Source organism: Anguilla rostrata, chromosome 1 (assembly GCF_018555375.3).
Source record: "Anguilla rostrata isolate EN2019 chromosome 1, ASM1855537v3, whole genome shotgun sequence".
NCBI classification, from domain to species: Eukaryota; Metazoa; Chordata; class Actinopteri; order Anguilliformes; family Anguillidae; genus Anguilla; species Anguilla rostrata.
In genome coordinates this window covers 70,822,444-70,849,598 of record NC_057933.1, presented here as the reverse complement: position 1 = coordinate 70,849,598, position 27,155 = coordinate 70,822,444, and the positions used below count along the sequence as shown (strand labels likewise).

The following is a 27,155-nucleotide window of genomic DNA, read 5'->3' as shown; positions in this document are numbered from 1 at the left end:
CATCACTGCTTTCACTCTCATTTGGCGGGAGTATCGGAGTAGCTCTGTGTAGCTAGTGCTGTTAGCGAGGAACAAAATGGTTCCGGCTTGTTGCGATGACCATCCACAGAAGCCATTACAGGAGATAAGAGTGGCTGTGAGTAACTAATGAAACAGTGGCATTGTTCATCAAAGAACAGACTCAAAAATAACAGAGTCTACAATATGAATATTTATATCTGCTCTTCACTAATATGAATGGAGAGGACAGTTGTAGGAGAAATGACACGCTTATCTGAGCCATTCCAAAGGACTGAATAGTATGCAAATTTCTAGGATACTATTTACTGTTCGTATTGAAAAAGTGAATAGCTGGAGCAGTCTTTATGGAGCCAAAGAGAAAACGAGTGGAAACCTTCGATAAACAAAGCATAATCGCGTAAGTAAAAGGATAAAGAGGACTTATTTTTGTAAACATGACATCATTACTCACAGAATAGAGAACCGCTATCCATTGTTCTGATTGAAGGAGAGGACAGATGACATCATAATTCTCAGCTCCGTTCGAAGGAGAACTGGAGTCGTAACAGACGCGGCATCAGCGCTGACTGAATTGGCGTGTATCACCTCCCAGTCTCGCCTCACAGTCGCGCGTTCGAGTACGTGAACGAGTTCCCCAGTTCGGTGTGCATCTCCCTCTTCCATTCTCTGTCATACTTCGCTCTCCAGGCTGGAGAAGTGGGCGGATCCCCTCCGAGAGCACAGGCTCTTGGCCTTCAGGGGCAGGTGGGGGGAGTAGAATCTCCGTGGCTGGGGCACTGAGCGTAGTCTCTGGTACTGCAGTTTGGCGCTGGTGGCGGCCATCCCGGGCGCTTGGGGGGCGCCCGTCACGGGGGACATGACGGAGGGCGGGGACACGGAGGACGAGGAAGGGGGCGGGGCGACGGGGACGGGGAGGGAGGAGGAGGAGGGGGCGGGGAGCGAGGCGGAGGGGAGGGACGGGAGGAGGGCCTGCGGCGGGGAGGGGAGGGGCTGTGCGGAGTGGTCAGTCAGTTGGGCCTGCTGGGTGCTGAGGTTGGACTGGCTGCCGGATTTGGGCTGATTTTTCTCGGGTTTGGGGGGCAGGGGCTTGGCCTGGGACCCGCCGCTGAAGCTGTGGCAGTGCGGCAGCAGCTCCTCCTGGCTGCGGGAGGAGGCCCTGCCCCGTTTGGAGTGTGCGTGGGGGCGGCCGGGAGGGTACTGGCAGAAGCAGGGGCCGGACTCGCGCACCCTGTCCCGGGACCTGCCCTTCCCCTTCCCCCCTACTTTCGGCTTCTTCTCCGGCTTCATGGGGAGCTTGTCCACGGACCAGTACCGCCGCGGCGGAGGAAGCGCCGCGGGTGGAGGGGGCCACTGCGACCCCAGTCCCCCGCTCCCCCCGCCCGAACCCCAGCCTATTCCCCCTCCCGAGCCCCAGCCGCCGTCCCCCCCGGCCCCCCACCCGTCGCCCCGGCCCAGGATCGAGTCGTCCCTGCTGTTTATGCTGCCTCCCTTCTCCCTGGAGGGGTAGGTCCCGAAGAACCAGCCCCCTCCTCCTATGCCCCCGCCTCCTCCTCCCATGCTCCCCTCCCAGTACCTCTCGAACCTTCCGAATTCCCCGGAGGACCCGTCGTCCGAGAAGCTCTCCTCGGCCCTGCACCTGTCCCTCTCCGACTCGGACACGGCCCCCCGGCCCGCGGCCCTCCTCACGCGGTCCTCCACCCTCTCCCGCTCCTCCTCCACCTCGTCGCCGCCGTCGGCGTCGTCCTCCGAGTCCCACTCGTGGAAGGACAGGCCCTCCCTGGTGTGGGCCCGGCCCCTCTCGTAGTGCAGCAGCAGGGGCCGCCTCTCTCCCGCCCTCCCGCCCGCCTCCCTCTCCCCTGCCCCGCTCTTCCGTCGCTTTCCGGAGGAAGGCCGGAGGGGATGAAGGGAGGAGGGGGGAGCGTCGGCGGACGGGTCGCCCCCGCCGCCTCCGCTCACCCAGAACTTGACGGACGCCGGGAGCTTGTTGAGGTTGGGGTAGCGCTTGGCGGGCGGCTGATGTCGGGACCGGGAGCGGGACCGCGAGCCCTTGCGCCGCCGATCCCTGCTCCTCCGCCTCCCGCCGTCCTCCTCCTCCCTGTCATCCCCGTCCTCGTCGCCTCCTTCCCTCCTCCCCCTGTCCCTCTCCCCTTCCCAGCCAGAATCCCTGCTCTTTTCCCCAAACGTACTACGATACTGGGCCGAGTAGGACGAGTAGTCTTGAGACATCCCTCCGTCCCTCTCTCCCTCCGCCTCCGCGTCCCTATCGGGCTCGATATCCCCCTCCTCAGGCTCCGAGCGCTTGCCCACCGACGCTTTCTTTCTCTTCTTCGTCTTCATCTCTTTCTTCTTCCTCTTCTTCACCTTGCGCCTCTTCCTCTCCCGCTCTCTCTCCCTCTCCCTCTCCTCCCTCTTTTTCCTCTTCTTGCTCTTCTTCTTCTTCTTCTTCTTCTCCTTCTCCTTCTCTTTTCGCCGCTTCTTGTCGCGTTTCCGCTCCTCCGTGCCCGCCCCTCCCCCGCTCCTGTCCCTCTCTCGCTCCCCCCACCCGGCCCACCACTCCTGCAGCTGGGCCAGCTGGCTCCCGCCCCTCTCCCGCGCTCGCTCCCTCTCCCCCTTCAGGAGGCGGGGCTTGCGCGGCGGGACGGGGGGCGGCGGGGGCCCGTGCGTGAGGGAGCGGGGGGAGATGAGCGATCTGTCCCGGTCGTGGCCCAGCAGCAAGCTGGACTCCTCCGTCAGCTCCTCCATGTCGTCGTCGTCCTCCCCTTCGAACCCCTCCTCCCGGTCCCTGCAGCTCTTCGAGGACCCGGACGAGGACGAGGACGGAGAGGTTGAGCGGGAGGTAGAAGCGGAGGAAGAGGAGGATGTGCTGGAGGTAGAGGAGGAGGTGGAGGTGGAGGTGTAGGGGAGGGAGGGTGACGGGGACGGCGGGGTGTAGGTGGGGGAGAGGGGAACAGGCACGGGCAGCGGGAGGGAGGGCGAGTGGCGGCCTCTCCTGCCGACCGAATCCCTCGCTCCGTCCCTCCCTCCACCTCGCCTTCCGAGCGGAAGAATGTTCTCGTACAAAGGCCCCCCAGATTCTTTCAGTTTCTTGGGCCGCCGTTTTCTCCAAAAAGCGGAGGGGAGAGGGGGGGAGGGGTGTGGTAGTGGGGGGTTAGGTGGCAGAGGTGCAGGGGCCTGACTTTTGGGAGGCAACCGAGGGGTTCCCAAAGATTTGACCCCCTTCCCCTGACCCCCTGCACCACCACCCACGGCCACCTTCTTCCCAACCCCATGATCTGCACTCTTCTCCTGGTAGAAAGCCACGGCCGCCGGGGGGGGCTGAGGGTGGCCCCTCTGGGCCGTCTTAGGTGTCTGGGAGCCTCCGGCGTTCGGGTCCACGCAGGGCCCCAAGCCCTCAGGGTCAATGGGGCCATAGTAACGCTTGTATCCATCCAGGCCGCCGCCGCCGCCCCCGCCACCGCCCGCCCAGTTAGGAGCGACCTTCTGTGGGAACGGCCCCATTTCAGTAATCCCGCCCCTGATGCCGATGGGGTTGGCCCCGGACGTCTTCGGGAGCCTCCAGCGGTCGACCACGGCCGACCTCCGATCGGGACGCGGGAGGAAGGTGGAGCAGGGGAGAGGAGCGCCCAGGATGGGAGTGTTGGCGGCCCCGAGAGCCGTGCCGGAATGCGCCGCCGTCGGGGGCGACCCCGGGAGCGGAGTCTTATAGGCCTGCTGCGGCGGCTGGGGCGGCTGTTGCTGTTGCTGCTGCGCCATGGAGATCGCCGGGTTGGCAACAGCCGCCGTGACAACGTGTGGCGGAGGGGGAGGGGGCATCATGGCGCTGTGGTGATGGGTAGGGAGGGTGGGTTTCGCTCCTCCTTGGGCAGTTTCGTCCTCAAAACTGCAGCAACTGTACATTCCCTGCGTGAAAGACAGAGAGAAATAATTACATAAACACAAGCATATGGACACTTAATGACAGTTGCTACCGTTTGGCACTGAAGGCTGGCATTACAATTTAAGCCACAGTATTTCCTGTAGTGTGCAGTTGCCTTTATTACCTTGAATCCTGGAAGCATTTTATGCTTACACTAGCACTACACTGCTCTAGCAAGCCACAGAATACTGTTCTCCCTAGCATCGCTGGAGAGTGCTCTTCACTCCCCTAATAAGAATCTGAATCCAAAGTGATTCGATTCTTATCTTTTCACGTGGGCCCACATTGGTATGCATTGGTTCGCACGCCGCAGGCATAATCAAATCAGATGATTTGATGCATACTAATACTGCTGACGCTTCCGTAAGCACGTGCTTGTGAGAGGAGTGCTGCGGGGGTGGGCAGTGGCGTGCCTCGGCGCTCACCCTGCTGAAGGCCAGCAGGAAGTCCAGCCTGCCCGAGTGGCCCATGCAGTGCCTGAGCCTCCAGTAGACCAGGTGCTCCCAGGCGAAGACCAGCAGGCTCAGGCCCATGGCCACCAGCAGCATGTAGAACACGCCCGCCATGTTGTCGATGTCCAGCTTGGAGCTCATCACCTCAATCTTGTCGTTGTGGCAGATACCCGACAGCCAGAGGCGTTCCAGCATCTCAATCTCGTCTGGGGTGACAGAGGGGGGGGGGGGGGGGAAGTGAGAAGGAAGAGAAGGGTGACGCGAGCGGGCCGAAGATCAGCGACCCCCCTTGTGAGGGGGAACCCATACCTCTATTACCATTCCATCCTGAGAACAAGGGGCACAGAGGAGGTTGGAGGTGACGTACAAAAAAGGAAAGAAAATTGATGTGGCCGGGGTGGTGTGTTCCTGCATTACCATTATATGCAGGGGGGGGGGGGGGGGAGTGAAAGGGCTGCAGGGAAAAAAAAAACATTCCTTTGACTAGCCGCATTATGTCAGAACATTTGATTGGACGGGAATATTAGAGCCAGAAACAGGGCAGAAAGGGAGAGATTGTGCGCCATTATGACAAACAGTGGGAAGCCTCCTCAGTTTGGAGCCAGAGAGAGGAGAGGATGGAGAACAGGGTAGAGGAGGGGAGGAGGGGAGAGGCAGAGGCAGAGGAAGACGGAATGTGGAAAAACAGGGAGAAAGAGAGGGGAGAGATCATTATCATTTAATTGTGGCGGAGGGTGGACGGAGAGTCTCTCCAGTGTCTCCGCCACGCGTAAGGAGGCTCTCGAGGGTTCCTCGGCTTGATTTCCTCAAACGAACGCTCGTCATCCGTCCGCGGGGCGCCGATCGAGCCAAACTTTTTCGAATCAACAATCTGCTCCATTGTCTCCAATTATCCCATCATCTCTGATTTCATTGTTTCAACGACTCCTACGTTAACATGATGATTGACAGCCAGTCTGAGCCAGACAACCAGGATTATAAATAGAAAGTCTCTCCTTTGAATTTCAATAAAGTGTCAAGCTCTTGGTTTCTCCCTAGATTTCTCCCTTGATATTATTATTATTATTATTAGTAGTAATAGTAGTAGTAGTCATGGTAGTAGTAATATTCTTCTTCATTTTCCTTCTTCGCAGACTATTTTAAGTATCTTAGGTTCCAGGGACATATCTTCAAAAAAATATACTGGAGTTTCTTACACATAATTCAGCCGTTATGGGGAGATACATTACTTTACATCTGCACTCATTAGGAGCAGACCTGGGTCAAACACAAATTCGTTTTGGATTCAAATACTTTTCTATGCTCTACTGATCTTGTCTGGTGTATTGGAACCAATGAAATACTCTCAAAAAGTGCAAACCCCGCCTTCTGGTCATCTTGGCAGGCTCAATTACACCAGGCAAGATCAACAGAGCACAGAAAAGTATTTGAATCCAAAACAAATATATATTTGACCCAGGTCTGATTAGGAGATCTCAATTTTGGCTTTTTTAGTTATAAGGAAAATAATTCTCCTTTCACCTCGAACTTAGGACAAAGCCCATTGGCTATCAATTTCTGACAGATAAATTGGCAAACCCTGGAAAAGAGTCAGGCAGTGGACCGTCCAAATCTCAGAGTCCATAAACTTCATTGTACATTTTTTCTTTTTTTTTGCAATCCAACCTAATGGCTCCTAAAACAGTGTATCCACACCGTGTTTACACTGGCTTGTTCAGCAATTAATAAAAGTTGGCACAACAGACTGTACAATCTACTGAACATGATTTTGGGTTAGTCTGCAGGTTCTGCAGCTGCACAGCATTTGTTAATTCACCATGACAACAGAGCTTGACAAGAGAGGATTATTTGGCACATCACAGCTGAACATGAGCCTAAACACATCGATTATTATTTTATCCAGGATTTGTTTGAAAAAGATCTCCGTCACCCCAATAAAATAATTGCGCCTGCCTATGAGGAATAACTAATTTTTTTTTTGTTTTTTTAAACAAATTACAGACATAGGAACAGGCCCCTCCCCCAAACCATTAGGTGAATCCACCGGAGAAGCGCACCGCCAATATTTACGCTTACCCGGCTAACGGCGGCTGATTGCGGTCATTCAACTTGGTGGCGAGAGTCATTTCAAAAGGAAATCAAACCAAATCGAAGGGCAAACGGATAATTGCAATCAGGCACGCCGTGGATTAGAACGCTGACTTGAGCGGGAGGCCGACGGAAAGAACGCAGCGACGCAAATCTCGAGAGTTTACGCGCGGGGCACGGGACGCGGAGGGAACCACGGCGACGCGGGGGGGGGTGGGGGGGGGGGGTTACGGGGACAAGCGCAGCGCATGCCATTGGGGAGAGCCGGATACGCGCTTCAAATGCGTTTTTTCCCTCCGGAATGTAAAACGTGTAATCCTTCGGTTTGTAATCCCCCGTGATAACACAGAACCATTACAACATTCATCTCTTTTTAAAGAGAAAAAAAAAAACACTCAACACCATTGTGCTGCGGAAGGAACGCTGGAAATACAAGGGCATGCTTCCTGCAGAGAACGCCTCTGTTTCGTTTCAGCTCTTCGTTTCTCACGGTAAGCCATTTCCTGGGCCTCGGTATTTAACAGCGGCGTTATTTAATAGAACTTGGCATCAAATAACTGCATTATCAATGTTTAAGCAGCTCAGTTACTGCGGCTGCGGAGAGCTTTGTACTTCACACCACAACCAAAGCCGATTTAAAAACCTAGACGGAACATCCAGTCGAAACAATGCTCGGGATGTGTGTGGCAAGCAATACAATGACAATTAAGCGTTAGCTTCTGCAGCAAGCGCCGCCAATGATGCTAAAACATTACACAGCAAATCTTCCCTCTATAATCCTTAAAAGGGGGGGGGAAAAAAACGGAATGATGGATGAACATGCTGTACTGCGGCTATATCATCAAGCTCCAGTCCTGGAAGACACCTCCATCATTTTCAACACATAATTGCAGCAGCCCCACTTGATTTTTCAGCCATTCGCTTCAGTTTGAAAAACAGGGATACCTTCCCTGGACAAAGGCCCCACATCAAATTTTCATTTGAAGTAGCCAGGTAAAAGAGGAAGGCAACCCTCTCCGGTATTCTCACTAGTTCTGCACACCGCACTTCTCTGCTTCTCGAGTTTAAGGTCCTTCTGCACCTTCCATGTACCCCCCAAACCCCCCACACCCCCACACCCCCACACCCCAGCCCCCCACTGCTCCTCACCGTCTCCCACCAGCTGGAGCAGGGCCAGGTCGAGGGGCCTCTTCCAGCGCGAGTTCTTGTGCAGGGCGATGCCGTAGCCGGTGGTGGCGAAGACCTTCCCCGAGCCGATGGTCATCACTTTGCAGCCCTCGTCCTTCCTGGCCATGTAGTTCAGCACAGCTGCGTCGTAAATGAAGGCGTCCAGCTTCCTGCGCAGAGAAAGGGAGGGAAGGATTTATGAAGCATTCCAGCGCTCTCTCTGGATCTGCGTCTCTGCCAAACGGTGATGGCGGCGATGTGCTGCTGCTTTGACTAAAGGCTACAACCGCAAACACCGCCACAACTGCAAGCTGCTACCGCGATTATTACCGTTAATCTTCATCCCCATCGTTACGATCATAATTATACGTCAGTCTTCTGGTACAGCAGCTGTATATGCATTTTTAATGATCAAATAAATGTAATTATACAACTACTGCTATTAGTCACATTACCACTACTATTACCACTACTGCTACTACTGCTGTTACTACCACTGCTTTAACCACTACTACTACTAATACTACTAATAATAATAATAATAATAATAATTGTTGTTGTTGTTGATTTTGTGTTTATTTGATTTTTAGCGCTAGTATCATTTAAAACATTAAAGTACTGAGGAGCGAGAGGGGGGAGGGAGGGGACAGATGACAAACAGCAGAGTCTACAGCTATGTGTACAGAAATGATGTGACTTCTAAGCACATAAGCGCTGCTTTGAATATGACCGCGGGGGAGATGGAAGGCAAGGTGTGACATAAGCTTATGAAAATGAATACGGGAGGATTAATACATACAGATGTGGCAGGGACTTAAACGGAGAGGGTAAAGTAAGAAAGGGAGATACAGGGGGGAAAAAGTCCCACTGCCACAACTGCAGCAATGCTTATTATGTAGAGAGAGATAGAGAGAGAGGGAGAGGGAGGGGTGAGGGAGAGAGGGACCCAAGAAAGAGATAAAGAGTGAGAGTGAGAGAGAGAGAGAGAGAGAGAGAGAGAGAGAGAGAGATGCAGGCAGAAAGAGAGTGAGAGTGAGTGAGAAAGGAAGGCATACAAGAAAAGAGCACAGGGGGGCGAGAGAAAAGAATGATGAACTTCCTGGCACTGACCCAGTCTTGAGGTTGGTGATGGCTTCTTCCACCCCTCTTTGGTTGTACTTGATCATGTACTGGTGCATGTCGGGGTAATTGCTGCGGATATTCTTCTCGGTGCTGCCGTTGGGGACGGTGCCGAACTTGAGGGGGGGGTACTGCTCCGTGGGGTGCTGGAACTGACAGGCGGGGGAAGGGGGCGGGGGGGGGGGGGGGGGGGGCAGGTTAGTGCGGTAGATTCACACAGGCGGGACCACCTGGGGCCAGTAAAAATCAACTGTGCAGGAGAAAAGAGACAAGAGGGCTGAGCAGCACACTGCTTAGCACAAACAGCTGAATGGATTCGCTCACACCAGAGACTCTTCAAGCCTCCTCCTTTAAAAAACCTTTCTCTTCGCAACACTCTGGCCACAGTAATAGGCACTATGTCTTCCTTCATTCTCTGCGGTAGAGCTCCCTGCTCCCTGTCTCACCCGTTCACTCCGCAACGCTTATTTGACTCTTCTTCCTTTTCAAACGTTCGTGACGCGCTCTCGAAAAACGCCGCGTAATAAATTTCACGACGTTCGGCGCTCCAGTTTGGCGACCCCAGCCCCAGCGCGAGGCGTCTACCTTTTTGTCGCTGAGGCCGGACACGGTGTCGATGTACTCCTCCTGGATCATGAAGGCGGCCAGGTTGGCGGTGTAGCTGGCGAGGAAGATGACGGCGAAGAAGGCCCAGACCAGCACCATGATCTTGCTGGTGGTGCCCCTGGGGTTCTCCACGGGGACGGAGTTGTTGAAGACCAGAGCCCACAGGAGCCAGATGGACTTCCCGATGGTGAACTTTGAACCCCCCACCTCTGAGAGAGAGAGCGGGAAGGAAAGAGTTAACAGCACAGCATCAACAGCCACTATCAGACCCAGAAAAGAGGGATGAAGAGGGGGGGAAAAAACAGAGGCAGCACAGTACAGGTGGAACGGAAGCAGCGTGCTGCACAGACACTAGCAAGAGAGAGAAAGAGAGCGAGAGAGAGATATAGAAGAGACAGAGGAGTTAATAAAAAAGAAGGAGAAGCGCACGGTTTAATGGCCCATTTGAATGGCAACAATGTTAAATAAATGATAACTCTTTCAATATTAAAAATGTGGCGGCAGAGCCACACTTAGGGGGGGAGGGAAAATATTCATTTTGCAGACGGAAGCACTGCGGCTGCGCAGGCCGAGCGTCACGGCAGAAGAAGCCTCAGCGTCGGTCTCCGGGCCGCGAGCGGAGAGAAGAGAGAGAGAGAGAGAGAGAGAGAGAGAGAGAGAGAGAGAGAGAGAGAGAGAGAGAGAGAGAGAAAAGGCCGGGCCCTCACTCTTGCCGCTCTGCAGGCTGCGGTTGTACCCCACGGGGCTGAAGAACTCGAAGATGAAGACGGTCACGGCGACCACGGTGAGGCACATGACGAACATCATCACCCACACGGCCGGGCTGTACGGCTCTGCAAGACACAAGCCGGCGCGAGGCGGTGAGAGCGGGCGGGCGGGCGGGCGAGCGGGCGGGCGGGAGGAGGAGGCCCCCGGCCGGCTCTCCGGTGGCATCATTAGCAGTGCAGCAAGCTGATGCCGCATCGCTCTCGGTGTCGGTCTGAGAGCCCCACCGAGCCCACTCCATCAGGGTCCGCCACGCCACCCCGCTCGTTACCGCGGACTTTATGGGGCAGCGTGGCTTTCCGCCTCCTTCTACGCCACCGTAATTCATCACCCCTCGGCGTAGCGGATTTCATTGACTTGTCGTGTCCAGGTTGTTGGGTTTTTTTTTTTTTTTTTGGTTCTTTTTTGCCCAATTCGAAGCTGTTTCGGGTGCTGGGGGGGGGGGGGGGCTCCACTCACCCAGGAAGGCGGAGGGCGAGACCGTGCCGTTGCTGCGAGAGACCATGACGCTGATGCCCGTCTCCACGAAGGGGACGGAGAAGTCCACCACCTCCGACCGCTCCTCGTTGATGGTCAGGGAGCCGATCGCCATGTCGGCGCGCTCGTACACCACCTGGCGGGCAGAGAGGGGAGGAGCCGCGGTGAGGGGGGCGAAACGGTGGACAGGGCGGCGGGTAGCGCCCAGACGCGCGAAACGTCGTGCGCGTTCTGCTCTGCAGCCTGAGCCGCGATCTCCCGAAAGAAAAAAACTGACATTCGTGTTTCTAAAGGAATGCAGCTGGGGCTATACGTTTCAAGTGCCTGGACCCAGATCAAGTCCGTGCAAATGACTGGCTGATGAATAGACATTAAAAACCGGCGTGCGAGCGACGTCTTTTTTTTTTTTCGAACAGGAAATGACCCCGCTAACCTCTCCCACCATGCCGTTCCACACCCCGTCGATCTTCTTCCCGTGCTTCCCGTTGGTTACTAGGTAGAGGTCGTAGGTGAAGCCCACGATCTTGGCCAATCGCTTGAGGATGTCGATGCAGAAGCCCTTGCAGCACTGCTTCGTGGGCGCCGTGCCTTCCGGAACCATGCTACAGACACAGGAGGGGAGCGGAAGAAGGGCACGGACGCGGGAGGGGGAGAAACGAGAGAGCGCTTAGGTGAGAGAGCGCAGAGAGAGAGAGAGAGAAAGCTGCTAATGAGCTGTAATACTGGTGTGAACGCACCCCCCCCACCCCCCTCCCCCCTCCCCTTCCCCTTCCCGCTCCCCCGCCGACCTGGCATTGACGGGGCGACGGCAGGGGACGGAGTCGCGGATGCAGGTGCCGGAGGCGGGGTCCGCGGCCTCCACGATGACGAACGGGCGCTCCTCCAGGGTGACCACGCGCAGGTGCTGGGCGTCGTCCGGGGGCTGCAGGAAGGGGCCGTAGCGGGACCACGCCGGGTAGCGAAGCCGCAGCACCCCGTTCTCCCACCAGCCCACCTGGGGACGGGGTACGGGGATGGGGGGACGGGGGACGAGGGACGGGGATGGGGGAGGGGGAAGGGGGACGGGACGAGGGACATGGACGGGGACAGGGACGGGGGATGGGGACAGGAGTTGGTGGACCATCTGATAAACGGACACAGACTAAATTCAAAGTTACATCGGTCCAAGCTGCTTATGACCTGGACAGCAGATATCTTGCAATGAAAATCATTTACTCATTTGTAACGGATGATATGCCCTGGTAAGCAATCGATATCGCTGACAGACAACGGGGACGACTTCACACAGGGGATATAGCATTTAGCTAATAAAAAACCATCTGCGAATATTTAATTTAATAGATAAGTGACAAAATCTGGTTTCTGAAGACGAACGTAGAACAGAATGAGAATACCCACTTGAAAGGGAGTCAGTAAATTGGCAAGTCAGCATATTTAGGCATGCTGGGACTGGACTCTGAAGGGCTCATAACAGGAACAGAAAGAGGAGAGCAGACAGGAACAGAAAGAGGAGATCACTCTGGGCGCGCAAACCGCTCTGCTTCTCTCACAACACGGCAGAGAAGCTTGCTGAATATTAATAACAAATGTAGACAGGTGACATTATCCGTCTGCCTGGAATGTTTAATACAGCAGTTGGTTTCGCCAGATAGAAACATGCATGGAGATGCGTGCGCGAAACGTCAAAAGTCGCTAGCAAGGAGCTCCAAATATAGCATCCCAGGGATCTGAATGCTGATAGCGTAGCACACCTGTTGCAGCCTATTACAAATCCTTTCATTCGCTCCGCACCATAGTGGAGTCAGACCCAGCTGCCGGGAAGACAGGGGTGCTTCCTGCCACGGCCTATCACAGCTCTCTCTCTCCTCCGATGCGCGGTGGCGACTGCAGCTCCCCGCTTCTGCACTGAAAGGAGGCGCTACTGATGTCACGCGAGCCTCTCCGTGCCAACCGCTCAAACTTTCTCTGAAGGCTAACGGCGTTCTGCGGGGAGCGCAGTTTCCGGAAGATGCGTTTAAAAACGATCAGCAGAGGGAGAAACCTTTTGATATGTGTGCCAGAATTAGTCAATTAGATCAGTTCAGCGCCCGAGAGCAGACAGAAAATACGCAAGACGTAAAAAAATTTTTTTTAAAAGCATAAAACGCTGCACCCAGTCTAAACCAGTAAACAAACGCCGCTTGGACACACCGGCGAAGGCTCACGGTTATTTACGCTTTTGCCTGTTTCTGTGCGACCGTTGAAAGCTGAAGGCCACAGTGTAGCAGCACATCTCTCACAGTGGTGAGGCGGCAGTTATCCGTGGGTCTCTTACCTCTTCCCACCCTCTTCCAGGTGTGTAGGAGATCACGTCAAGCGATGGGTTAGCCAGGTAGCCGTCGCTGTTAAAGGAGTAATCTCGCCCTCCCAGTGTTATGTTGCTGAAATATCTGGGACACAGAGAGAGAGAGCACGGCAATTACACTCACAGACAGGGGGCGCCGTTGCTTTACCCCGCCTGCACGTACAGTGTCACTCCCGCGACGCGGCGGCGAGCGTTGGAACACGGCAACCGTCGCTCAATACGCACAGCGGCGGCGGCGGCAGCGCTGAACTGCGCGCCACAGCACTTCCATACAGAAGCGAGCGACAGGAGCGACGTGGTAAACGTGCGCTGATTGGCTGGACGCGGACGTTGGCAGGTCTGGGACAAAAGAACATCACATCCGACGTTTCCTCACAAGGCTGCAGTTACAGCTGACGGACAGCGTGTGGCAGCACAAAGGTTTCAGGTTTTTTCAAAATAATTTATTTCCTATTAAGGCTTTTTTTTTCTTTCTTTCTTTATGCTCCTTCCTCATAAAAGATGCTTTCACTTCTAATAAAATTATTTATTTATCCGATTTGATGCTTTCAGCTTGATTGTCTTCCCCTCCAAACACAAATACGCACGTACGCACGCACACACACACGTCTGCGCACATATTTCATTTAAATTTCTCTAAGGTCTATTTGTCTCCCATGAGGCCTCACAACCGCTGTATCAAAAATATATAAAAGTACAAAACCAAAAAAAAAAAAATAATTTTAATGTAGATGAGATGTATTCATTCACTGCAGACAGCCGTGATGTGATGAGCAATGGGGGGGGGGGGAAAGGGATCTGTTTTGCCAGATCACTGGATGACAAGCTGGATGAAGAGGAAGGCCGTTGTGGGTGTGGCTTTGAACCCCACCTCATCCTGTCCGGGACCCTCTGCGTGTGGTTGCCGTCCGTCTGGCAGTTGCTGACGAAGTTGGGGCCTCCCATTAAGCCGTAGTCCTTCCGCAGAGCCACCGCCCCGTGCGACAGCACCGACACCCCCCGGGCGATCCTCTTCCTGGGCTCGTCCCGCCAGCCCTGGGGCCTGACGGCGAAGAGGGCCCGCGGGAGCCCGTCCATCCCCAGGCCGGCCAGGGCGGGCCCCACCGCGAACCACATGTGAGAGGGGCCGGCCTGACCCGCGGCCCAGGCCGCCTTGAACACCAGGTCGGCCTCCTCCTGGGAGCAGTACAGCAGACGCACCTGAGGGTAGGGGGGCTAGGGTTAGCACAACACACTGACACTCCTGCCTGACGCTCACTGCTGTGAAGGAGAGGAAGGGGAGAGACAGAGAGAGAGAGAGAGAGGGGTAGAGAGACAGAGAGAGAGAGGCAGAGAGAAAGAAGGGAGAGAAAGAGGGAGGGAGAGAGTGAGTAGGGGAGAAAGAGAGAAAGAGAGAGGGTGTGAGAGAGAAGGTGAGGGAGAGAGAGCGAGAGAGGGAGAAGGAGAAAGACAGAGGGGGGAGAGACAGATAGAGTGAGAGGGAAATGGAGGGAGTACCAAAGATGGACTGAGGAAGTAAGGAAGGAAGGTGGGATCATTCTACACCATTCACGTTCTGTCTGCTGTACTATTAACATAAAACACTACACAGCACCTCAGAATAAACTTTACCATTAAAGACACAGGAGAACTGACCCATGCTCCCATTTCAAACTTGAGCCAAACACAGCAATATGCTAATTAACCTTGATTAACACTAATGGCAAAAGCACACGTTTCATGAACAAACTGGGCTAAGTAAGCAGATGCAGGAGCCCATTAACACTGATGGGGAAAGACAGCAAGGACAGGTGAGGGTTAATGCAGTCCACACACGGGCAGTGGACACTGCACTACACTGACATAGACACTAAGGGAGACAGATTGAAGGAAAACAGTACACACCTGACAACACAACGAATGGCCATTTACCATGACATTAAAACTGAAACAGCAGGGTCACACAGACACTTGTTTCCCTGTGCCTGGGCAAACAGGCGAACAAAGGAGAAGAAAGGGGGAGGAGAAAGAGGAGAAGAAGGGGAGGAGGCAGATCGATAAATGGCAGGACGCCGTTCTTCCTCCTCTCACCTGCGCTTCGTTCTCCTTTAGCAGCCTCCTGGCGCGCGCCCCCCCTGGGTCGTCCGTCAGGTTCAGCATCACCACGTTCTTCTTCTCCCAGCCAATGAACGAGCCGTCCGTCAGGCCCTCCACCACCGACAGGAAGTCCTGGTAGCCATGGTGACGGGTGGACACGACCGAAAAGGCCGTCCAATCGTATTCCTCCAGCACTTCGAAGATCACCTCCAATTGGAGGGCCGTGGAGGAGCTGAACTGTAGATAGATCGAGCCACTCTCCTGCAGTGGGTTTGGAGGAGAACAAGGGATGTGACAGTGAATACTTTAATCATAAAATTTCCCATGACTGTAGTCTATTCATTCAAGTTTTTTTTTTTATATTGGAAGCTACTAACTGCAGGCTAACCATAGAGACAAGAGGTAACAGAGGTTGCATTTGCATCTCCTGAGCACTCTGGAACACTGTCATACAGAAAATCTGCAGTACGTACTATGATCTTCAAAGGAAGATCACGAAAGGAACTTGACTCCATTTCCCATGAGTCACTGATCAAAACAAAGAAATCTGTTAACGCAGCTGTATTTTTTGGTGTAGTCTTTCAGCAGCTATTGAACATCCCGACGGCTGCGCGGCGCAACCGCACATGATAATGACACACATCGCGCACAGCCAAACACGGGGCGCAGAGGCGCATGCACAGCGCGCTGTGTGACATGGATACGGTACCTGCGGCATCCTGCCCAGCCCGGCTCCGCCTCCGACGGCCACGATGGGGAGCCCGGTCTGGGCGGAGAAAAACTCCAGCATGGGGGCCAGAGGGCTCTTGGGGGACAGGGGGGCCCTCTCCTCCTCGTACACCAGGCCCTGGAGGGGCCGCGAGGCCAGGAGTTCACAGAGCTGCAGCAGCAAGGTCCTGGGGCTGCTGTCGTTGACCGCCAGCCAGATCACGTTGGCGGAGCCCCACTGCGTGATTATGCTCTTCCCGAGGCTGTTCGAAACCCGTCCAAAGGCAACCCCCGGGTACAGCACCCTGCCCCCGCCCCCGGAGTCCATCGCCCCGATGCCCATCTCCGGGTGCAGGGAGGACCCGGAGTAGATGACCGCGATGTTCAGGTTGCCGAAGGAGCCCGAGCTCTCCCGCTCTCGGGGGCGGAGCAACAGCGTGGGGGAGGGGTCGGCGGGCCCCGCCCACAGAAGCAGGGCCAGTAGGAGAGAGAGGGCAGGTATCTCGGCCATGCCCAGGGACATTGGAGGGGTGGCTGCGGAGTGTACAAACGGAGGGTACCTGCAACGGAGGAAGAGCACCTGTTTCAGGGTTCCGCGTTTGATAAGGAAAAGCAAGACAGTTGAAATTGGCAGTACAAAGAGACGTAGAAACGGGAGATGCAAGGTAGTTAAAAGTGATGGGAGTGAAGGAAAGTGATCAAATAGGCACTATGAAATCTAGAGACTGAGACCGAGCAGCACAAGAGAGAGGGAGAGCCATAAATAGACAGGGAGAGCAAGAGAGCAAACAGCAGACAGAATCAGACAAAGACGGGGTTAGTTATTGTGATGCATGAATAATAAGAACAATTAAGAAAACTATAAATACAAACAAACGCAGACACACACAATTTCCCAGCATAATGACTGACTGAGGGAAACAGGGGTTAATGCGGTAGACATACACACAAATGTACATTCACACACACACACACACACACACACACATCTTAGCAAATCATTTTCAATTTACTTTCTGTGCCAACCTCCTCTCCCCTCTTTTTCCCTCTCTTTCAACCTCCCCCTCACTCTCTCTTCCTCTCTCTCTTTCTGACTGTTTTCCATGACTTCAGGTGCTAATGCAATTGCTTTGAATCAGAGGGCTTGCTGACATAATATTCTCTCACACACATTCCCTTTCTCTCTCTCTCTTTCTCTCGCTCTTTCCCTCTCTCTCTCTCTCTCTCTTCCCCCCCCACCCCCCTCCCCCCCTCACATTCTGCCGGTCTTTTGACCCTGAGGAGTCCTTTGAAAAAAAGGGGTAAAGGACTGAGAGGGAAGTCAGAGATGGGGGTTGGGGAAACGGAGAAATAAAAAGGGAAGTAGAGAAAATCAGGAAAGGAAGAGGTAAATACATGATAAATCATGTGGGGCAGAGAGAGAGAGCGAGAAAGGGAAGGATGGGTGAAAATGAGATGAGTAGAAGAAAAAAGGGGAGAAGAGCGGACAAGGAAAATATAGGGGGAGCGAAGGAAAGGGAGAAATATTGATTACTAGGATGTGTATACGTGTTTGGCTTAAACAAACACACTGGCAAACCTCTGGTACTGGAGAAAGAGAGAAAGGGAGCAAGAGGCAGAAAAGAGAGGGGGAGAGAGAGAGAGAGAGAGAGAGAGAGGGAGAGGGAGAGAGAGGGAGGATCATACTGTACCATATATCACTACACTACGCTGTACGCTGTACTATTAATGTTTATGCCACACTGTAAAATACTATACGCCACCACAGAGCACTAAACTGCACCATTGAAAAGGGCTATTGCTAATTGCCATACCTTCATCATACGCTTTACATGTCCTTCCATAAAATAGCCCTCCCATTGTACTGCAGCACTCTCTGCTCTGCCATACAGTACAGTAACGGAGAGTTGGGCACTGGGCTGCTTGCATTTAAAGTCCTACACTGTACCCCCCATAATGGGCAGTAATGCAGCGTGAGGCCAACCTTTAATTCAATCTGCTTAATTATTATAAGCACCGGCTCTGCAATCTCCGGTAATGCCTCAGACGCGAGAATTGCTCCGATCCCTGGCGATTCAAACGGACAGTGGCTGCACAACCCACGGCCGTCTCCTCACGCTGACACGAAATGCAACACGGTATCTCACATGCGGTATGACACTTACATATGCAGCTGAAACCTCTGTCAATATCAGCCAGTGTAAATTTACCCTTCTCTGGTTCGAAGCCACATGGCCATCCATTCCTCACTTAACCTCTTCTCGGTCTATTTAGGTGCGCCTAACGATTTTTGCTCAAACTGTTCCATTCTACTTGCTTTTTAATCGTATCGTAGAGGCTAAAGAAAACCACCACGTTCACAAATAAAAATGACTCTCGTTTTTTTTTAAGCCTACGACCGAAATAATCAATACAACGCGTTCTCCCGTTCAGTTCAATTAAGATTAAAGAATGTTTCACGTGCATGTTAAAAAAAGACCAGAGGGACCAGGGCTTTTCCCCTAGAGAACATTTTGCCTGTTGAGAGGTTTTAAAAAAAATAAATGTTTCAATTCTTATCGTGCAAGAATTACAGTAATCTGTGTGCTTTTCATTTCCCATTACAAAGAGTATTTCTGTCTGGTTGCTATAATAAGACTGATGCAGCTCTACACTCGATTTCCAGTACTGGAATCTTTCAGCAGCACTGCATACTGTGAGTGTAAGGAGAGGTTAGTAACGTTTTAATGATTTACAGTGTTTTTACTGGTTAATGATTTTTAAAATACATTATTTAACCCACTATTTCAAAATGTTACAGGTAAATAGTTTACTGCTCTTTAAGGAACTGTTCCCTTCGGGGAGGTGTATTTGTCATTCAATTGATCTTTTCAAAAAAAAAAGATCTAACCATTAAATATGAAAAATGAAAAGAATTCAAAGACGCCAAAGCTTACTATAGCATCCTGGTGTACATTTGCTCTGTCTGATGTCTGCATGTTGTTCTAAATAAACACCTTGGCTGGAGTTATATTTTTTCAGACTTACAAGTGCAGCTAATTCGAGGCACAGCAATCAAAGAAGCAGGGCCATGTGCTGAAAATGAAAATGCGAAGAGCTCAGCTAACCTGGCTGAAATGCCATGCTTTCCAAAGTGCCTTTTGAACAATGAACTCGTGTCACAAGGCAAGCGCCCCGCATGCTGAACGCACATCCGCGTCTTTGCATTAGCACAGAAGCCCCCCTGCAAAGCCGGTGAATGCCCCCGCGCCTTATCCAGCGCCTCATCCGAGCACCCCTGTGCCTCGCCGGCGCTCCCCGGGTTGTTTTCCGTGCCGAGGATCACGGCCATTGTTAACCTGACATTCCCAAAGCATGTTTTATAGATGTTCACATTTTGCCTATTTTAATTACACTCATGTTGCTATTTCCAAATCCATTCATCAATGTGATGAAGCACTTGGCCGTAAAAAATCCCCTGCCCCTTTAACCAGTGGAATGCAAGGCACAGCATGGCACCGTGCAGTTGTGCATTCTCCCATACCGAGCACATTTTGCATCCATAGGAAATGTGAATTAGCGTGGTGTTTATCAATGCAGTCCAGACCAATACGCCAGAGACGGTGAAGAGAGGGTAGCAGAGTAATCTCTTTAAAACACCAGCCTCTGATCTTGTTAAAGACTAATTGATGTTCTATGTTAACGAGCTTTACCTTAATTAGGCACATTAAAAGAAAAGGGGGTGCGTGGTGGAGGGGTGGAGGGGATTTGGGGATTTTGCATGTCCGTGATGTTTCAGAAGGGAAAAAGGAAACATATGGGGAGGAAGGAAAAGTATGAAGAAAAAAGAACTGAATGGAGAGATAGAGGAGGAATGGGGACAGGGAAAAGGTAAAGGAATGACATCGTATGGGTTGAGGTCTATGGAAAGCAAGAAATGGGGAGAATGAAAATCCCAGCAACGCATAGTCTAATGCTCTCTTTTATCTGATACATTCCTCCAGCCATGTATAACCCTCTGATACTGAATTCAAACAGCCCCCTCCCCCTCTACACTTTCTTCCCCCATCCCTCACCCCTCTCCCCTCTCTTCCCCTCTATCTCCACCTCTCCTTCCCTCCACCTCCCTCTCTCCTCCCTTTTCCCCCTCTCCCTGCTCTCTCTACTCCTCTCTTTCCCGATGCGCAACGCACTATGCAAGGAGAAGATAGATTGACACAGTGTGACTGTATTGATACTGGATGCAACACATTAACAGTGAAGAGTACATTACTGCAGTGCGCGTGTGCGTGCATGTGTGTGTGTGTGTGTGTGTGTGAGCGAGAGTGTGAGTGTGTGTGTGAGTGTGAGTGTGTGTGTGTGTGTGTGTGTAGGTGTATGTGTGTGTGTGTGTGTGTGTGTGTGTGTGTAGGTGTATGTGTGTGTGTGAATGTGTGTATAAGCATGTGCGACCATGCAAAGTTTTGTTTAAATCTAGCAAAATCTGTAAACCAATTATCAATTGGAAGAAAGAATTTTAAGATCAATATTGTTGGTTAACTTTACTAATTGACGAGATAATTTAATTGGCAGGTTATGACAAATTATTTTTTGACTGACATAATCTCTCATTCAAAAATTAAAATTATATTACTCAATATAAAATTATTTAATTTCATTTAGAATGGGAATAATTGAGAAAATTCCTAAAACATATATGTCTGAGGTGAAAATAAAATGCCCTGTTCATTATGCACATCCAAGACTACTGTAAGTCTACAGTAAACTAAAGTCCAGTCGACAAAATTTTGCATGGCAAAAAATAAAGTGTTGTACTACAATACAACACATTATGTATAATAGGATGGTCAAGCAAATTGTATCCAGGTTGTAGTGCACTGAGAACTGAGTAGGCTCTCTTGAAGAATGTTTGGCCTATGGTTTATTTGAGCGAACTGTTTCAATAAAGTGATACAGGGAACAAACAATAAAAGTTCATTATAAAATATTAATGTAAAACCTTGAAATTAAACGTATAAAAGGTACTGATGGAGTACATTCTAAAAACGCTATCAAATGTCCAGCTGGGTGCCAACCACCCATTTTGATTACATCTCCGATATAACGGCCAGTGGACCTATCCAGGCACGTTAATCCATTTATACTGAAAATCCAGGTTATATATGGTAATTATTTGCATTCTGAAATCCGAATCAAAGTTCTGGTGTCATAATGAATTCCCCCCATCGTCTTACATGCAGAGATATAAATAGATACACTAAAGATTGATCGACAGTCTCACAGAAAGCTCTAGCTGAGTATGAACTACTGCATACCAACATACTATGAAAATTCGTACAGTGAAAAGTGTATATTTAATACAGTCGCACGTTAAATGTTTAACATATAGAGGCACTAACATATCAACGGGTAGAGGTTCACGGCGCATACTGGTGAGTCTACCTTCTTATGCAGACCACACTTGCAGAGAATTTTTATAACGACTGTATTGACACAGCCGTATTGACAAACAGCTGTTACAATTAATTCGCTAATTTAGCTTCGCGACTGTGTGTGCGGTGTTTGTGCGAGGGAGTGTGAGAGTGTGTGTGCGTGTGTAGCTAAGTGTCCGCGGCACTGTGTGTCCGCGTGTATGTATGTAAGATATGTATGTACGTGTGAGTGTTTGTTGAGGGCTTCAGCTCGTGAGTGTGTGCACGCGCAGCAATGACAGAGGGGTCAAAGCCCCGTTCACCGGCCGTTTCCACCTTTCTCTTTTGCTATCCATCCACCTTATTACCATTATAGCTAGCCCAGAACAAACGCCGACACCCGAAGCCCAAATTACAGTTACGATTTTATTGTTAGGACCAACCCTGAATTATATTTTAATGGAACCCAAAATACCTCCACGCACCCGCAAATAAATACTGAAATATACTTACATTTTTTTCACGAGACTGTCCCCCCTCTCTCCATCCGTTTCTCCATCATATTCACATCGTTTCCTCTGAGGTATCCTTTAACGGTTTTCCCACGGAAATATATATCTAAATATATATTGTACATGTATTCAATTTCTCGATCTCTCTCTACCTATCTCTCTCTCCCTCCCTCTCTCTCCCCTCTCTCCCTCTCCCTCTCTCTCTTTCCCCCGTTCTTTTGTTAAAATTCAGTATATGCGCTCCGTCACCTAGCAACCGTCAACCTCTCTCTCTCCCTCCCTCTCTCTCTCTCCATCACTAGCGACACGTGTTGAATGCTAAACTTAGCGGTGTGGAATAATACTAATAAAGGGGTAGACACACTCTCTCACTCGCGTATCATAATGCAATATAAATATTTACTAGAACCACTCGGCTCTCTGTTGCTCAACCCTCCTCCCCCCGCATCTTCGCCCCCCCATTCAACTGTTCCCTCATGCTCTTTCTGCTTCTCCAAGCAAAACCGAGGTGTGCGTCTTTACAGTGTCTGTCTACCTATATGTGAGTGTATCCATGCTACTTATGGTGCGTAACTGTCTAGCTATACTCGCGCAAATTTGCTAGCGCTTTCATTGAGAGATGTATAATTTGTTTATGCGTATTCGTCTACTTGTATTCGTATCGTCGGGCATTGCGTACGTGGTTCGCGTGAGTGTGTGATGGGAAAGTCAGTGTGTACAGTATACATTATGTCTGCGTATTGTAAGTCATCGCGGGCTAAAGTATTTGCTTAGTCATATCAATGTTATTCATTTTCTTTGGAGTTTAGAAGCAGATGATAGATTTCATGGCTCAGTAGGAACCAGTATTGCGTTTTTTGGTTATTATGTTACTGCCGGGGGACAGTATATCTATTGTTTGCTTATTTATACACTCAAAGATAAACACACAACACACACTAACAGCAAAAAATGAAGAAGAAAAAAAAACACGCACACTGAATTTATTTCTGTATTTCTCTTAACCCCCCTCTTAATTTGCATATGTGTGCAGGGAAGTTTAAACCTCCATGGTATGTACCAGTGCATTCAGTTAATTTCTAGAATCAATATATGTTTGGATCATTAAGGCATTTCGCTGCATGGTTTGCTGCACTGTATATGGCTCTACTTTAATTTCCATTTCACTGAATATTTATCAGCACGTGCTATCCTGTTTGTCAATGCCATGCACATGGATTTCTACTCACCTTCAAGGTAGCATCACACGAAAGACAAAAATGACACAATTACACCCTCTCTCTCACACACACACACAAACACACACACACAAATTAAATCTTAATGCATTTAACTGTCTTAATGTGGATTTAGCCCATTATCCTTTTTCAGGAGCTGGTCACCTTATATCAGTTTTTGCATGTTAAATCAGTGATTGTAACTTGCACATGCTCTGTAAAATTTAATGTTCACCATCGTTTATTGGTTGAAAAGGCAGAATGAAGAAACACATATGGTAACCATTATAAAAGATTTTCTGTAGAAGTGCTTTCCCATTCATTCTGGATGATCACCAGTCATTTATTGGAAATAACGAACATTTCAGGACCTAAACTAGAATGTTATATATAAACCTGTTTATTGATTTATCCTCCATATACATTCATCTTTATTTGTGTTCATCAATCAGTTTACCTATCCATCTGCTTCTCTGTGCATGTGATGTACTGTAACATGTAACTGACATCTGGAAGGCACAGAAGCATCGACAGTACATGCGTTCTATTTTTCATAATGCTTGCGTATGTGTGTTGATGCAGTTTATATGAATGTCTATCATTCTATGTACATTTGTCTATGTTGGTGTGTGTGTTTGTGCGTGTGTGTGTGTGTGTGTGTGTGTGTGTGCGTGTGTGTGTGTGTGTGTGTGTGTGTGTGTGTGTGTGTGTGTGTGTGTGTGTGTGTGTGTGGTGTGTGTGTGTGTGTGTGGTGTGTGTGTGTGCGTGTGTGTGTGTGTGTGTGTGTGTGTGTGTGTGTGTGTGTGTGTGTGTGTGTGTGTGTGTGTGTGTGCGTGTGTGTGGGCCATTATGTGTGCCTGTATGCATACCCTTGTGTTTGAGTATTAGCTTTGAGGAAAACAGATGAGTAAACAGAGATAGTAAAGTAAATCCAATGAGATCAGTACAAGCACTGAATCACATACACACAAGTACTTCAACCTATGCAAATACACACACACACACACACACATCAGTAACAGCAACACACGTGCACATGTCTGGGTGCATATGCTCACGCTCCCATAAATCACAATTTCTATTTTCAATGATTAGTTGTGATCTAGTTATTATTACTGTCAGTATTTTACACTATCTTGCAAAAACTTGAGTTATACTGTAATAATGCCTGGAGCCCACATTGAGCCCCACTGCCTTACAGATAGCTGTGTAATACTGCACAGAGGAAGGAGCATCAGCTGTTCCTCCTAAGGTTAAAGTGGGGTGTGGGGCAGACTAATGAAGCATTGTACTGTACATGCGCGAACGTACTGGACCGGACACTGGAGTAAAAATCCGTCAGTAATTCACTCATTTGACTGGAATTTAAATGGAGAGCTGCCGGTCTCTGAAATGCAATAGCCGCGACTGACCTCCTCAAATGAATAGAGTTAATCCATTCCATTGCACTTCCTCTCAGTGTTGTGCAAATCCTTTCATTTCATTTCATTCCTTGAAGAAATTAAGTTTCAGAATGGGTTTCTGCTCAAGCTCAGCTTCAGCCCTTTTGAGGCTGATAAATGTATAAAATTCATATTGCTGTAATCATCCGCTCAGATATGACACCTGCCAGTACACGGTAGTCAGAGAAGTACAATCAGCTGCTAAACTAAATTGATATTGTCTGACTTCTTATTTTTAAAGTGATTAAACAACCTTAAGGGTATTGTACTAGTGAACACCAACGTATACCACCCTATATAAAATAGCATAAAATAACATTAATTATTAATGACATAAGTGTAATAATGTAATGAATGCATTTTTACAAGTTCATGAATATGGAAAACCAGCATATAAATTATTCTTTTTTAAGACTGAAGGGAGATCACAGGCATCTGGACTTCATTATGAAGTGTCTGTGGTAAGATGGTGGAGGAAAGTGGTTTCAGAGGATCTCTGTGTTAATAGTGGAAACTTCAGCTTGGTTGCAGTGTACAATGAGTGTCAGTGGAGCCCTTCTGCAGAGGCATCCTCTGTTCAATTTCTTCTATAAAAAAATGCATTCGTGGATCATTTAAAGCTCAGTAGACTCACTTTTTTTCCAGGGGAAGTTTAGTTAGCACGCTGCATTTTTGCATCTCATGCAGCATGTGATCTGGTGTCCATTAGCCCAACTGGGTTTACTTTATAGTAATTGGGATCGAACATGTATAAGTGAAAGCTGTGCTTCTCCCCCCACTGCAGATTTTAATTTCACGCCGATAACCCCTCATAAGCAACACACAATCTTAATATTGATTCAGGGGCAGATCCAATCAAAGTCACAGCTGTACTTAAAAAACAGGGATTTATGAAAGTTTACTGTCTTTTCATACCTGCAGAGCCATCCAAGCTTTTTTTCTTTCTTACAAGACTGAAAGAGCAGACTAAACGCTTTCCTGTAGATTGAATTGTTCAAGTTACACCGTGTTATGCAGGCCTATTACATTTTTAATGGAAAAATGGCACCTTCAAAAAATATTCACTCACAGTACTACACAGCACAGTAACCTAAACTGTCATTATCATGTCATATAAATCTTTAAAGGAATTTGAGAATGAGTTCTGGTTTTATTTCATTTGAACATCTAGCAAAAAATATTGTACCTGCACCATACTGCAAAAAAACTTTAAATGCCTCTGTAAAGTCTTATTAATCAACCGATCAAGTACTTGGAATGATCAACTGTAGTACGCATACAAAATGCAATATGCATAAATATCAACTCAGTCACTATTTCTCACCATCAAACTTCTAATTTTATTATAGGTATCTACATATCCAAAGGTGTCCCACAAAAAACTTACAGAGCAAAACTAAAAACGAATGAAAGAAAACAAAAACCTTCTCAAGTGAGCTATCTCGGCCTCGTTCATCTCCAGTGTCATTTCAAGAGATGTTCAGCGTCAGGACTAGGGTGGTTAGTCTCTGTGTGCGCCTGCCATATGTGCAGAACAGTCAGGCAGAGGAGCATTCAGATGGACTGCAGACTGGGGGAGTTTGGCGGCGGCGGTGTTGTTTCGAGCGGCAGACGCGCTGCAAACCCTCGCTAACGTTAGCGCTGCGAGATGGGATTCCGGTGCCGTCTCACCTCGTGACGGTTGTGGTTTTTTTTAGCGTCTGGCAGCGCCGGGCTGCGCAGCCTGTCCAGACACGTCTGCAGGAGTGCTGAGGCCCCGCTCAACCTGAGTAATGGGTCTGAGGCCGCAGCACCGCGGCGCCTCGGAAGTCCCATCCGCAGCGTACATGCAGAATTCGTCCCATGGCCGTACTGGCTTGAGTTACCGGCCACGTCCATTTGGATGAATCCTCAAGGTCAATATCATGGGTCGTTTCAACTAGACCCACTGGCACACTTGTGCTTGACTTGTCCTGTGACACTGACCACTAGATGGCAAAAAGGCCCTTTTATGAGCGGATCTATCAAAGCATGCAGTACATCTGACCAGTGGCTGCACTCCTAAGTGTATTAATTATTTTCCCGGATGCCTTCATTCTGGGCGAGTTGCAGGTCGTTACGAATTGCCATTTGAAATATGTTCATTATGACATATGTGACTAAGAGAGATGACAGCACGTACAGCCCTCGTTCATGACTTTCACACTGCCTGTCCAGACTTGTGGAAATGGGTCAATATTTCACATTCCTTTCACCAGGTAGGCAAGTGACACCTGGAATGGCAGCTGTCCATCCAGCTCACTGAGTTGTAAATGGGAGAGTTTTTTTTTTTTTGCAGAATTTTGAAAAGTTTAAGTTTTAAGTGCGATCACATAAGCTCAGGCATGCACGAAGTCCCGAGTCACCGGTTCTGTCGAACACTGCCGAGGGACCGGTGCTCCGATTGATCGTCGGTCATCAGTTAACAGTTGGTCGGCAGCTACTCGTGACACGTGACTGCATGTGAGATAATGCGCATCGATAACCAAGCAAGAAGGCGCAGTGAAGCAGATAATGATACATTCTGGGTAAGTCTTTAAAAAAAAAAAAAAAGAAAGTAAAGCGAAGCACCCGCTGAATTAAAACTTACAGAGAGTTACACTCGTAAATAAGCGCTAACAATACGCTCAAGAGGGTAGAATAATTTCCCTTGACCATGTCTCCAAAAATAAACAAGCCGGTTGTTGCTTTCCCAGATGGAAGATAGTGTGGAGTAAGCCCTGCCTGTGGAGTCTACGAAGAGGCTATTAAGGTTATTAAGCTTTTGAAGAGTTCTGTTAATAGTGCATCCGTGCAATTCTACCCTGTTGACGTCTACAACACCTTTTACCTGTGAC

The 27,155-nt window shown here is 49.8% G+C and overlaps 1 protein-coding gene across 1 annotated transcript; it reads right to left on the bottom strand.

The window, feature by feature from the left end:
- Window positions 1-690: 690 nt before the first annotated feature.
- Window positions 691-21,825, bottom strand: LOC135238263 (glutamate receptor ionotropic, NMDA 2D). The gene is made up of 14 exons (XM_064306437.1): window positions 21,643-21,825; window positions 15,741-16,299; window positions 15,026-15,292; window positions 13,827-14,155; window positions 12,926-13,040; window positions 11,400-11,605; window positions 11,045-11,213; window positions 10,594-10,747; window positions 10,077-10,202; window positions 9,349-9,578; window positions 8,755-8,915; window positions 7,627-7,814; window positions 4,363-4,595; window positions 691-3,921 (listed from the first exon to the last, which is right to left on the bottom strand). Coding segments are annotated over exons 1-14 (5,970 nt in total). The 5' UTR covers window positions 21,645-21,825.
- Window positions 21,826-27,155: the final 5,330 nt, after the last annotated feature.

Bases quoted from the DNA above. Each gene is read 5' to 3' on its own strand.
- LOC135238263 (XM_064306437.1), bottom strand. The intron at 11,214-11,399 runs GTCGGCGGGGGA...CTGTGTCTGTAG, and splicing joins CGTCGCCCCGTCAATGCCAG to CATGGTTCCGGAAGGCACGG. The intron at 10,203-10,593 runs GTGAGTGGAGCC...TGTGTCTTGCAG, and splicing joins CTCGCCCTCCGCCTTCCTGG to AGCCGTACAGCCCGGCCGTG.